The sequence below is a fragment of the Equus asinus genome, chromosome 10 (genome assembly GCF_041296235.1).
Source record: "Equus asinus isolate D_3611 breed Donkey chromosome 10, EquAss-T2T_v2, whole genome shotgun sequence".
Lineage (NCBI taxonomy): Eukaryota > Metazoa > Chordata > Mammalia > Perissodactyla > Equidae > Equus > Equus asinus.
Window position 1 is genome coordinate 21,967,049 of NC_091799.1, and position 14,131 is coordinate 21,981,179.

At 34.4% G+C, this 14,131-nt stretch overlaps 1 protein-coding gene across 8 annotated transcripts in view; it reads right to left on the minus strand.

Annotated features, from left to right (window-relative positions):
* RABGAP1 (RAB GTPase activating protein 1) overlaps positions 1-14,131 on the minus strand; it is a 160,619-nt gene that overhangs the window by 100,360 nt on the left and 46,128 nt on the right. For 6 of the 8 annotated variants that reach the window (XM_014840614.3, XM_014840613.3, XM_070518788.1 and 3 more), the window contains 7 exons: positions 13,805-14,009; positions 11,321-11,495; positions 10,590-10,747; positions 6,936-7,046; positions 6,475-6,541; positions 5,193-5,295; positions 4,106-4,275 (listed from right to left, as the gene is read on the minus strand). In XM_014840614.3, the coding sequence (XP_014696100.1) occupies positions 4,106-4,275; positions 5,193-5,295; positions 6,475-6,541; positions 6,936-7,046; positions 10,590-10,747; positions 11,321-11,495; positions 13,805-14,009 (989 nt within the window). The remainder of the gene's footprint in view (positions 1-4,105; positions 4,276-5,192; positions 5,296-6,474; positions 6,542-6,935; positions 7,047-10,589; positions 10,748-11,320; positions 11,496-13,804; positions 14,010-14,131) is intronic. The other 2 variants (XM_070518787.1, XM_070518789.1) reach the window with 1 other exon arrangement.

Here is a 14,131-nt window from a genome sequence, read left to right on the forward strand (position 1 = left end):
TCCTTTTCCACTCCCTACCCCTCACACACGTGCCCCACGCCCCCCAAAATAAGACTTATCCAAATAAGGAGAAACATGAAAGATTATTCTCAGGAATTCTCTGCCCTCCTCCCAGCTTCCACATATAAACTACTGCTTTTTGCAAAGAAAATATTGAAAACTCAGCCTATGTTTAGCTCATAACCTTAAGAGTGAGTCTAGCGTAGTCTATTCAAGCTATGTCTCAGGTATACATATGTTTTCGGCTAGTTTACCTTGCCAAGTCATTTGTTAGCCTAATTAGATACAATATTCTAGACTAAACCACAAAAGTAATATCCCTATAAACCCATGCAGTCTTTGAATCCAAGGTTGTATAACATAAGACCTCAAGGGAAAAGCAAGATCGGGGAATCTTATTTATGTTCACTAAGAGAAAAGAGACAGAATTCTAATTAAAGAGAATATTTTTTTTTACATACAAATTAATACCAAAAATATTATGGCATTAATTTTTACTTATCATCTCTTATTCTATAAACTATTAGGAATCATTCTCACTCACTCCTCAAACTTTTAAAATGATGCTTGTAAATTGGTTTTCTTTCGGAAGCATTCTTCCCTTGAGGTTGATCCTCGAAATCATCAATGCTGTTCTGATTTTATGACTTAGTGTTTTTTATTTTCCCTCTGTCCCACTGAGGTTCCACAGTCCCTCTCAATCACAATAGCTAAAATGTATGGAGAATATACTATACGCCAGGAACTATTCCAAGTGTGCTGTATAGTTTCTCACTTAATGGCACAATAACACTATGAGGAAGATTCTACCACTGCCATTTTTCAGCTGAGTAAACTGAGGCTCAGAGAGTTGAAGGAACTTGCTCAAAGTCATAAAACTAGTCAGTGGTAAGATCCATGTACTCTGACTCCAAAGCCAAGTTCTAGATGATAACCCTACACTAATCCTCTGCTCCTGCCACAGTATAGAGATGGGAGAACAAGTGCTGGGACCCAGGTTTACTTTCTGTCTCTTAAGACAACACTGAAAAGAAATCTCTATTCCTATTTTTCTTGCTACACTTTTCCAACTATAACCAAAAGGGCTAACTTGGATACGCTGGAATCAAAATATTTATTGCTACAGAAAAATATATACAAGTAAATCCACATACAACACTATAATTTTGTATAATGGAAGATCAAAGTTACATGTAAATAAAATCAATTCAACAAATATTTATTGCGAACTATGTTCTAGATGCTAAGGATAAATCAGTGAACAAGACAGATTAGGAATACTACCTTAGAACAGGTCTCTAATATAGAAAACAGATAAAACAAAAATAAGTATACTAGGGGCTGGCCCCATGGCCCAGTGGTTAAGTTCGCAGACTCTGCTGCAGGCGGCCCAGTGTTTCGTTGGTTCGAATCCTGGGCGCGGACATGGCGCTGCTCATCAAACCACGCTGAGGCAGTGTCCCACATGCCACAACTAGAAGGACCCACAGCGAAGAATACACAACTATGTACTGGGGGGCTTTGGGGAGAAAAAGGGAAAAAATAAAAATCTTAAAAAAAAAATAAGTATATTATGTGGTATACTAGAAGGTAACAGCCTTGTAAAAAAATTAAAAATATATCAGTTGGGGGAAAGGGGATGGCAGTACTAGCGGAAGAGCAGGCAAACTGCAGTGTTAAATGGGGTAGTCATGAGTTCCAAAGTAGTAACTCTGAGCAGACTTGAAGATGATGAGGACTTGAAGGAGGTGAATAATAGCAAGTGAGATCCAGGGGAAGAACATTCCAGGTAGAAAAAACAGTTAATAGCAAAGGCCCTAAAGAGCATGGTTAGAGCAGAGGAAGCAAGCAAGAAGGAAGAGTAGTAAGAAAGGAATTAGTTTAAGATGCAATAGGCAGCAAATCAGATAGGGTCTTATAAATCACTGTGACTTTGACTTTTATGGAGTAAAATACGGTTAGAGGATTTTGAGCAGAAAAATGATGACATGACCTTAGGCTGCCATGTTAGGAATATATCACAAGAGGACAAAAACAGAAACAGGGAGATGAGTGAAAAGGCTACTGCAATAATCCAGGTAAAAACGATGATTCGGATGAGGTTAATGTAATCTAGGTGGTAACAGGTGGTCAGATTCTAGATATGTTTTGAAAGTAAACAGAATTTCCTGACAGACTGCATAAAAGGTGTGAAAAATCAAAGTAAAATTCTTGGTCCAAGCAACTATTAGGAGAAGATGCTCATGAACTGAGATAGTACAGACAGGTAGATAGAGCATTTTAGAGGTGGGGGATGAGATAATGAGACCTTTTTGGAAATGGTAAATTTGAGATGCCCTGAAAGCTAAGTGAAAGAGGGGTATTTAAAGAAGAATGGACTGATCATCCATATCAAATGTTACTGATAAAGCAAGTAAGATGCAGAGTCAGATTGACCACTGGATTTAGCAATTTAGGTCACTGTGAACTTGATTTCTTTCAAGGAGTTTTGATACAAAGGAAAGCAAAAAAAGGAGCAGTAAGTAGTGGGGCAACTGGGGCCAAGAAAATCTAAAAGAAGGGAACAGAGGTTTCATCTGTTGCCCACCAGAGGAAAGACAGAGTATGGAGTTTGACCAAATTAACTGACAGATTTCTTTTAAAAAATTGATTCTCAGGGGCTGGCCCCGTGGCCAAGTGGTTAAGTTCGCGTGCTCCGCTGCAGGCGGCCCAGTGTTTCGTTGGTTCGAATCCTGGGCGCGGACATGGCACTGCTCATCAAGCCACGCTGAGGCGGCGTCCCACATGCCACAGCTAGAAGGACCCACAACGAAGAATATACAACTATGTCCTGGGGGGCTTTGGGGAGAAAAAGGAAGAAAATTAAAAAAAAAAATCTTTAAAAAAAAAATAAATAAAATAATAAAAAATTGATTCTCAGAAAACCATAACATAGGCTCTACAAGCTATCATTAAAAATGTCTAATATATATTCCAAAATTACTAGATAGGCAAAGGAACAGAAAAACGTGACTCAGTAAACATTAGAATTAACACTCAAGGATTTATAAAGTAGCTTTATTATAATTATGCTCAAGGATATAAAAGAAAATCTGCTTAAAATAAAAGAACAAAGAGGAACTATCATAAAAAACCCAAAAACTATAAAAAAAAAAAAAAAAGAAGAAAACAGACATTTCAGAAATAAAAAATATAAGATCTGGAATTTTGAAAAAATTCCTTGAATGGACTTAACAGCACATTGGAAGTGACAAAAGAAAGAGTCAAGTGAACTTGAAGACAGGTCAACAGAAAGTATTCTAATTGAAGGAAAAACAGAAAAAAAGATTTGAAAAAATAAGTAGAGCCTCAGAGCTCTGTGGGATAATATTAAAAGATCTAAAAAATGTGTAACTGTAATCCCATGAGGAAAGAAAAGAGAGATGAGGCAGGAAAAAAACTTGAAAGAAATAATGGGCCAGATTTTCCCCAAAACTGGTAAAAGAAAAACATAAATTTAAAAATCCCAAAACCCAGCAAATGCCAAGCAAGACAAACAGAAAGAAAACCACACCTAGACACATCATAGTTAAATGTCTGAAAATGAAACATAAAAAATAGTCTTAAAGGCAGCCAGAGAAAAATGACTTATTACATACATAGGAACAAATATAAACACATGCTAACTTCTCATAAAAAACTACTGGAGCCAGAAGACTGTGAGACGATATCTTTAAAGTGCTGACAGAAAAAGACTTTCAACCCAGAATTCTACATCCAGTAAAAATATCCTGCTGGAATGAAAGTGAAATAAGACATTTTCAGATAAAGAAATCTAAGAGTTATGTCTTTAGCAGATCTGCACTAAAGGAAATCCTAAAAGTTCTCCAGGTTGAAGGCAAGTGAGACCAGATGGAAACTTGCTTCTACAGGAAGAAATGAAGAGCAACAAAAATGATAAATAGGTGGGTAAAAATACAAGACATTTTTTCCTCTTAATATTTGGAAAATATATATGACTGTTTAAGGATCTAACAGATAGCTTAGATTAATGATAAATCAACCTCAGAAGTGGTTTCTCCTTTCTTATTTCCCTCTCCCCCATATTTACAGAAAAGTACAGTACCTGTTTCAGTTTTAAAAAGAAATTTTCAGTAGTACTACGTTTGCTGAAGGGCCAGAATAATCTCTCATTAGGTGAGCAAACTCGGACTTTTGTCTCCAGGAGAAATCGAACAGGCTCTTGTACTTCTGTTATTACCAAATCAACAGCTGTGGTCATAAACAACACTTTATCTAGAGAGAGAGAGGAGAAACAAAAACAATGGAAATATATCTCCTCATGTGACTAATTTAAAAGTAATTACTTTCAATACAAACTTTCAAGATATCTTAAGGTAATCCATCAATTAAATAAAAATCTAAAACAATCAGATAAATTGCTGTTTGGGAAACTTTTTTACTGTATTGAGAATTCTTTTCTTGGATAGACTCCTTGAAGCAGAGTTAGCAAGTGATAGCAGTATACAATTTAAAGCTTATGAAATGTACATTCAGGTTATTTTGCAAAAATGGCATATGGCTTCTTTATGTCACTCTTGCCAACACTGGGAATTCTCTTTTAAAACCTTGGTTAACAAAAGTAACTATCTATTATCCCTTACCCATTTATCTATAGTGCTATGAATAAACGAAAGAGAAAAAAGTGAAAAAGCAAGTAACGTTACATTTTCAGGACAGAATATTATGAGCCCTTAAGTGACATTCAGGAAGAGTAGGAACTATCTTGAAAAAGGTTGTTCATACACAGAATATCTGAAACACACAAGAAACTGGTCACAGTGGTCTCCTTTGGGGTGAGGCCCTGGAGACTTGGTAGAGTTTTACTTTTCCCTATATATCCTTTGAATTTTTAACCATATGCGCATACATTATCTCTTCACAAAAATAAATAAAATTTACAAATCTGTAAATAAATAAGTACATAAATAGAAAGGCAAGGAGAGGAAGGAAAAATGAAGGGGAGAGAGAGGGAAAATAATTGGGGAAAAACGATACTTGGTTTACAGGTCAAATTTAATAATAAACTCAGAGAATTATTCAAATTCTTTGGTTTCAACAGAATTAGGTAAACACTGAAATGAGTGGTCCTAAGGTTTGAGTTTCCTCTTGGGACTAAAATTTCTGTTCATGATGTTAGCAATTTCTATCACCTTTAGGAGTTTCTTCATTTACAACTTGAAAATGTGGGGATTTTGGATTCCAACTCCCAGTAATAACATAGGACTTTCCATCTGAACTTTTGCCCATAGATTCCTAAAGAAAAGAGTAAAACCAAACATTAGTGCCAAAGTAAGTGAACAACAGCTAACCCCTACTTTGCTGTCTTTAAAAAACAGGAGTTACAAGAACATAAAGGAGGGGGTCAGCCCAGCATAGCAGTTAAGTTTGTGCAGTCGACTTAGGTGGCCCAGGGTTTGACGGTTCAGATCCTGGCCACGGACCTACACACCACTTATCAAGCCATGCTGTAGCAGGCATCCCACACATAAAGTAGAGGAAGATGGGCATAGATGTTAGCTCAGGGCTAATCTTCCTCAAAAAACAAACAAAAAAAACCAAGAAAACAATACAAAAGAGGATCAGATATTTAAGAAAAATGTGGTAGAAGTGTATGTGAATGATTACAGTTAAAATTTTAAAAAGTGCCAATTAGGGGCCAGCCCCATGGCCGAGTGGTTAAGTTCACAAGCTCTGCTTTGGTGACCAGGGTTTCGCTGGTTCAGATCCTGGGTGCGGACACAGCACCGCTCATCAGGACAAGCTGAGGTGGTGTCTGACACAGCACAACTAAAAGGACCTATAACTAGAATATACAACTATGTACTGGGGGGCTTTGGGGAGAAGAAGAAGAAAAAATTTTTTTAAAAAAAGAGAAAAGAAGACTGGTAAGAGATAGTAGCAAAAAAAGAAAGAGAAAAACATTCCAATTATTTACGCAATTGTTCCTGAAAAGTTATATGTAAAGAAAATGCTTGTGAATCATATTAAATTATAGAAATATTAGGAAAATTTACTACCAAAACCTATGAATTCTTCTATCAAGTAAATAATTACCACATACAGTTTAGTTAGAAAAATAAAGGTTTTCATATGCAATACTACTAATACCACCTGCTTTTATAAAGTTCACGACAGTTTGCAAATAATTCTCTCTCAAATTTTCTCCCTTGTTTCCCACATCAACCCTACATGATAAACAAGAATTATTCACTATCACACAGTCAAGAAACTGAAGCTGGGACTAAGTAGGTCTAAGATCAGACTAAGTAAATACCAGGTCAGAAATAAGGAAATTCCCTTATCTTTGTTTACTGTTTTAGCGCTTACAAGAACACCTTCATAAACATGCTTGAACATTAGATTCAGATGAGACAAAAGTGAAAGAATCTTTATTGAGGAAATACTGAATAAGCTTAAAAAAAAAATCCTTACCAAATCTAGTAAATGCATGTCACTATTTCGTACATCTTTTCCAGGGCTAAGGAGAAGACCAAAACACCTGCAAAAAAAGAGAACTACATAAATTTGGAAAAAAGATAACACAAAAAAGATGTTTTAAAGTTAGGACACTTAAAAAAATTCTTATTGATGAAAAGAAGGACATATTAAAACTAGCAATAAATTAACATTGCCAAAATAAACCTTACTTCTTTAACTGAGATAAGCAAATTCTATGTTTGCCTTTTATTATCACATAGTTGAAGGCAGCATATCAGCTTAAGATTTATGGGAGATAATTCAAAGTGAATGAACTATTCACTTTAATAATCAGAAGAATTCCTTAGGGAACAAAATATTTTACAATTACATTTTTGAACATGGTACATGACTATTCCACTAGATTGATAAAAACTAAAATTTTTACTTAAGTTAAACTTACTAAAAATGTTTACCTTTCAATGGCAAGTTCTTTATTAGTTGTTTGTTGCACATAGATGACAATCTTCTTATCAATTCCTTGGCGCAGTTTAAAGCACTGTCTGTCCTTATCTTTAGGAACTGCACTGTAGAACAACATACTTCATTAATTTTCCAAAGTATTTTATTACGACACACAATAGAACAACTTTTGTTATGATTTGACACCCAGGCACAGAAAAGAATCACAGATTTGATTTCTATGATTCTGAGTTTCAAATCATAACAGAAACTGAAAACTCATCTGCCTCTTGATGTGAAAATATCATCATTACTGTATGTAATCCACAAAACCATTTATAAAAGCTAGAAAAACCACTCTATGCCCCCTAAATTGTGGCTTTAGTTTTGTCTTTTTGTTGCTGTGAAAATTTGCAAAGCACCTAGCATGGCATCAGCACACAGGTGCTCACAAAAACGTTAGGTTTTTTTTCCTTTCTATTCAGTCACTTGTTTTTACAAATAAATTATTATCACCTTAGTAGTTTAAATATATAGTGAAGAAAAGATACTTAATCATAGATCTTTGAATTTCAAAACAACATGCCTTCAAAAAATAATACAGATGAGGGTGATATGGCCAAAAGTCAGCTGTTGCCTAACACTTCCTGTAAGCAGTGATAACTTTATTGTAAATCTGTGTAATAAGTATAAAAATAATAGCAATGTTAAACATCAAAGTTAAACATCAGCTTAAGAAAAAAGTTCAAAATATTCTTAAAATGACATTTTACCAAAAAAACCCCCTAGTCTCCCACACACCATTTTCTGTAGCTCCTTTGTTTTCAAAGGCAAACATCTGCCTATGGCAATCAGCCAATATGCAGCAAATCTAAAGTGTGTTTTATTACTGTACAACTTTAAGATAATGGCAACAGAACCATTAGAAGATACTATACAAAAGGCTACATGAGAGCTATGAGTACCTACTCAAACTAAAAAGTGGCTCCGAAGAAATAAAATCAGTTTGAAGCCCATCTGCTCTTATACAGTAACCAATTAAAGAACATTTTATAACACTGAGATTAGAAAATCAAAGAATCTTAGCAAAGGAGTCTAGAAATGACAAACAGGCGCAAAGAAAAACTTTTACATACCAAACTGTTAAATATTTGTGGCTGACAAAATTTTCACCTATAAGGATAGGGACAGGTCTCAATTTTCAAGTGATAATAGATACACTAGTCTCTATGTGCTGTGGAGGCTAAAGTACAAATAAATATAGTATCTCTCAGCAGTATTTAAAACAACAATGGATATAAAGTCTCTGGCGTCTTGAGTCTGAAGGACAAGGAAAAGATACATTAACAGGAAACAGAGGGGAGAATGTAAGCAGGAGAAATTCACTTCACTTGATGTCAGGGGCTCTAGTAGGGTCAGGGGACCCAACAAAGTAATTTTACATTTAATTCTAACTGTATAAATTAAGAAACTGAAGTCCAGGCTTCACTTTCCTGGTTTTCTTTACCTATAAAACAAGGACAATATCAAATACCCAGCCTATCTAATGGGGTTATTTGGTAGATTAAGACAAAAGTGAAGTGCTTTTAATGGGATAAATGAAAATGCTTCAACTTCCTAAGGGCAAAATTGAAAGGCAGGTTTCTAATTTCAATAATGTAAGAATTACACTTTTTCAGAAATGAAAAGAAGAGCATTAATTCCTGCCACGGCACTTTTGTTTGTTATTTATGTTACGGTAAAACCACAATCTATCTTGTGCTATGGTTAATTACATACAGATATATTTCTGGGATAGGTGGTTAAGTCATATGGGTATACTACTGTATTTTTTTTGAGGTATAATTGACGTACAACATTAGTTTCAGGTATACAACATAACGATTCAATATTTGCATATATTGCAAAATGCATCATATTTTAACCATCTGATTCTGGTCAACATTTAATTTCCACTTTTTAATTTTGCTATTATATATGGTGTCAAGGGGAAAACTCATGTTGATAATTCTTTGGGCACCTCAATGATTATCTCTGTAGATAAATTCCTAGACATATTATAAAATCACTGGACAAAAGGAATTGGCATTTGACAAGTTCAAATCTGACAAAAAAAGACATACTTTTCAATGACTTCATCACTATATAAGGTTACACAACACCAATTTCTACTATAAGTTACAAATTCAGTAAAACCATGCAACAAAAAGAGAACAAAGCCCTAACAAATATGCAAAGCAAATCTGACCATCCAGGGATTTTCTGTACAGCAAGTCCTTGGTATGAAGGTGAACAGAACAGGGATGTTTTTGATTGTAATCATTCTGTCCCGAATATGCCTGATCTCAGAAGGAAGAGAAGTTATTCTAGTGCTTCTCTTCTGAGAGATCTTAGAAATCTCCTACTCATAACTGGAATTCACAAACAGGATCTACATAAGTATCTTCAATAAAAGGAAAAAATACAGTTTAAAAAACTGTTTTGTTTCTTAAAAAGGAAAAAAGTTATACAAAATTTATACCAACTTTATAGATTATAATTTCCACTTCCCAGGGCAGGAATGCATACTGCAGGGAAGCACCATGTCACAGTGTGGCTGTGAGAAAAGAAATATAGCTAATGAGAAAGTACAGAGCACAATGCCTCATACTTTAGTGCACGAATCAAAGCGGAAGCTGCACTGTACACTAAATTGGCCACCAGATGGCATGACAATTCCGAAGTCTTTGAAAGGAGATCAAGAGTTATCAGTTTTCCAAACAAATGAGCCAGTCATTATGCTTTTTTAATTTAAAAGCAAAATATTAGAAACTATTCATATTTTGATGTAATTTCACTTTACCCATTTTATGAGGGAGTCATGGAGGAAAGAGACTTCTATATGCAACCAAATATGATCCCCAAAAGTGCCCATTTGGTGATACGGGCTATGGAGTGGGAAAAAAAAAGTCCATCATCTTGCAACCATAATATTTTAAAGTTAGAAAGGATTTGAGAGTCCAGCCACTTCGTTTTATAAACAAGGGCGGTACTGCCAGGAGATGTAAAGAAACTTGGAAAAGGTCACATTGTTATTAGTAGCAATAATTAAATGAAATCTAAGTTTTTATTTCTATTCCAGGGTTTTTTTTCACTACTCTAGGAAGTATCATTTTACTTAAAAATCAAAACCAGTTATTTCTGACCCTATATGCAAGGTTAGACTTCACAGACCTCGTTTCTCCCCTTCCAATGTGTTCAGATAAACTCTAACAGTAAAACCGGATCTCAACAGCCTTAAGATCTTTAGATTATTAAAACCAACCAAAGACAAAACAAAACACAAAAAACCCCCAGCAAAACAAATATAGCTACAAATTCAGCTGACTTGGCTTCTGTCATATCTCACATGAGGCCAGTTACTTTGAAACTGACTAGAAGAACATGGTAACGTGGTATGTTTTCCCACGTGAAAGGACTTTTTTATTGTTTTAAAATTCTTCAAATCTTGCCTCTGCAAATTTGCCTATTTCTTTTCCATTATTACTTACAGTTAAAAAACACCTCTACCTATAAAAGCAATCATTTCATAGTATGACAGTTATATAATCTGATCTAGAGTTTCCCTCCAACCACAGATAATACAGCATGTTAATATAAACCCAAAGAAAATGAGTAAGATCTCCTACCTAAAATAACCTTTACCATCATCTTCTTTTATTTCTAAAGACACAGAGAAGGTAAAGATGTCACTCTCAGGAGTCTGGGGTGCAGCAGTTGCTGAAAGTGGGGTCTGCTTGGCAGAACGGCGGAAGGCAGTGGCAAAACTGTAAAGTATCCGGCTTACCTACAACCAGATATGTTAGGAAATGGGCTGTTATGACAACAAATAAAATACTCTTGTTAAGGCTGAAGGTTACCTACTTTGTTGAGGAGAGTAATTCATCTTTCCCCCACTGATTTCTGTTGGTAAATTATCTAATTTGTTAGGTCTATAAAGCAAAAAAAAGTAAAAATGGCCAAAGGGGTTTTAAAAAAGAAATGGTGTAAACACTAGAAATCCAACTGAAAAATTATTTCCTAAATTGTTAGAAACTATCTGAATATATTTATTACAATAAAAATAATCCTATCAGTTTAGCTCTAAAAGAACAGTTTGCAAACGGGTCACTGCTAGAACCAAGATGCCTATCTAACCCAATCAAAAAGCAGCCAACTGGTCTCCCGTAACTCTTAGCAACAAAAATGTTCTGGTTAACCAAACTTTTAGTTTATTTATATTTCAGTCCACAAGGATGGAATAAATAAAACACTAGCAGAGAATTCCATCTGGCTTATAAGTGACCATAAGTACTGTAATCATATCAACATAGTGAGGGTACAGGTGAAAGTTCATCTGCAGACAGTTTTAAAGACTTACAGCTTCTTGTATTTCACACCGGAAGACGTGTATTCTGAAAAGCTCTGCATTGTAATGACTTTCGGTGAAAGCAAAACAGTCGCTCTCAGGAGTTCCATCATGCCCTCTGACACAGAAGAGAATTTTGTAGATAGGATAGTTTGCTATTTCAGTGTTTGTCTGAGGATCTAAAAGTCTGCTCAGAAAAAAAGATGTATGTAAAGAGATTGAGAGATTATAGACTATTTTCACTACATCCATATTATGATTCAAGATCATTATTTCTATAAGATTGCAGAAACCATTTTTGGTACGCTAATCATATTAATCTTAAGTCTTGATTAAAAAAGTCGTATGTGGATTCCTGAAGTTACTGATTACATAATTTCCATGGTACTAAAAACTAATAATCCTGTTTTAGGGAGGCAATCAAGAAGGCATTAACAGTAACAAAAAATAAGTTTCTTATACAGTCTGTAACTAAATAAAGACTAGATCAATGGGTAAATTAGACTACCAAAAGAAATCATTAAAGCTGTGCTTTTTATTTTCTCCTAAAAGAATGACCTAATCTGCTTTATTATTTAAAAAAATAAAAAACTGATGTGCTTTCTCAGAGTGAAACACACTCTTTTAATTCATGGCGAATAAGGGGTGAGAGAGTGTACAAAATGTTAACACCTAAAAAAAGATAAAATCAAAAGGATGCCATACAATGAAAATCAAAGAGATGTCATTCATTCAAAATGTATTCGTTCACCAAATACTTCTGTGATGCTAGTAACATTCCAGGCTCTGTTCTGGGCACTGAAGACAAAAGTATGAAAGGACTGAACAGAAATTATGCAGTTTCAACAGTGAATGGGCAGGGCCATTGATGGAAAAAGCCCAGGGGACACATAATGGAAGCACGTAGGAAGGAGATCTAATCCAGGTTCAAAGGCACTCTGAAAACAGGGAGCAAGAGAAACTAGTTTTCTCATGTCTTTATAGAATTAAAATATATTAGAATAAAATATACTTTTAATTGGGGAATGACTATTGACTAAGAATCATATAGAAATGAGCGCTAAACAAATTTTATTATAAATTTCACAATAAATACAATTAAAATTAGGATTTGTAAGTCTTTGCGAAACAGTTCTTTAAATAGAAGAGAGAAGAATTACATATGCAGATGATTGGAACATTAAATAATTAACTTACAACTATCTACATACAGCTACAACTTTATTACCATGAAAATCCAAAATGCTTCCGAGGGTAGAGAAACAGATATTCTCATACACTGCTGACAAAAATATAAACTGGATCAATATTTCTAGATAGCTGTTTGGCAATGTATCAAAAACAATAAAAATGGGCAAACTTTTGACCCAGTAAGTCTACTTCTAGGAATTTATCCTAAGGAAATTTTTAAAAATACAAAAATTTAGTTCAAAAATACCTATTTATAAGGAAATTACAGGTAAAGCACTTAGATGCCCATACAATAAAAGCTTAATATTAGCTATTATTAGTAGTACTTTTCTCATTAAAAAAAAGAAACTAAAATGTCTAACATGTGAGATTGGTTATTTCTGAATAATCCATCACAAATTAAAAATTTGAATTGTATTTATTGATATGGAAAGAAATTCATGATACAAAACTAAGTGAAAAAAGCATTTTACAGAATGATACGTATAATATAATTCCACTGCAGTTAAAAATGTTGATTCTAACAGTTGTATAATTATACATGCATATATATGTAGGTATACACACACACACAAACATACACACTTAAAAATACACAAAGAGGATCTTAATAAACCAAGACGTTAACCGTATTTATGAATGGGAGAAGAGAATTAAGAGTATTTTCCCAAATTTTAGCTTGTTTATGTTCTCTGATTTTTCTGAACTCAGCATATATTTTTTTGTAATAGGGAAAACATTTTATTTCAGCTGTGTTCATCTGATTACTTAGAATTCTGTATTTAGCTAGTTAATAGAGATATCTGATTGGCTATCTTCAAGTGTTGTGATTTATTCTAGTTAGTATAAACAACAGCCATTTCTAGAGATTTTTCTGGGCCTCAGTTTCCTCATCTTAAAAATTAAGGGATTGTACTGCAATAGTTAATATTTACCAACAGGTTTTTGTAATTTCCAAAATCAGCCTATTGAACTAATGTGTCAAACTAGTAGTTGTACTGGGGGAAAACAAAAATATAATTTGTCAGGCAGACTCTCAGGTCAATATATTTCAATTATCCCCAAAACATTTAAATTCCTAAGCTACTACACACAATTGGGGTGGGGAAGAGTAGAAAAAACTGTTCAACTAAGTGACTACTTTTCATAAGGGTCACAACCCTTGGAAGACATGATAAGGTATGTGCCAGATCAATTAAACATTACATGAATAATTATGTATTTTGATCACTACTGCTTTCTTTTTAAAACTACAGGTCAGAAATCTGATCAAATGTTACAAACATTTCAAGAAGCTGCTCTTACCTCACAGTTCCCTCAGATACATTGGGCACCGATAGGGTTACATCTAGTGAAATCTGACACTGGCTTCTTAAGATGGACATCATCCTTAAGGCTTCCACTTCACTCCTGGGAGCATTTACTGAGGCACAGCCTAAATAAGTTAGTTTGCTGAAAACTACGCTGTCCTCATCAGCCACTGGTGTGAAAGGACTTGACCCTTCAGAATCTGAAAGAAACAATAAGGAGATGGTTATTTTCATTTTGATATTTTGATGATATGAATACCAAGTAAAAATCTACAAGTTATCTTTAGGTTCTGAAAATTAAGTACTAACGAGATAGTATACC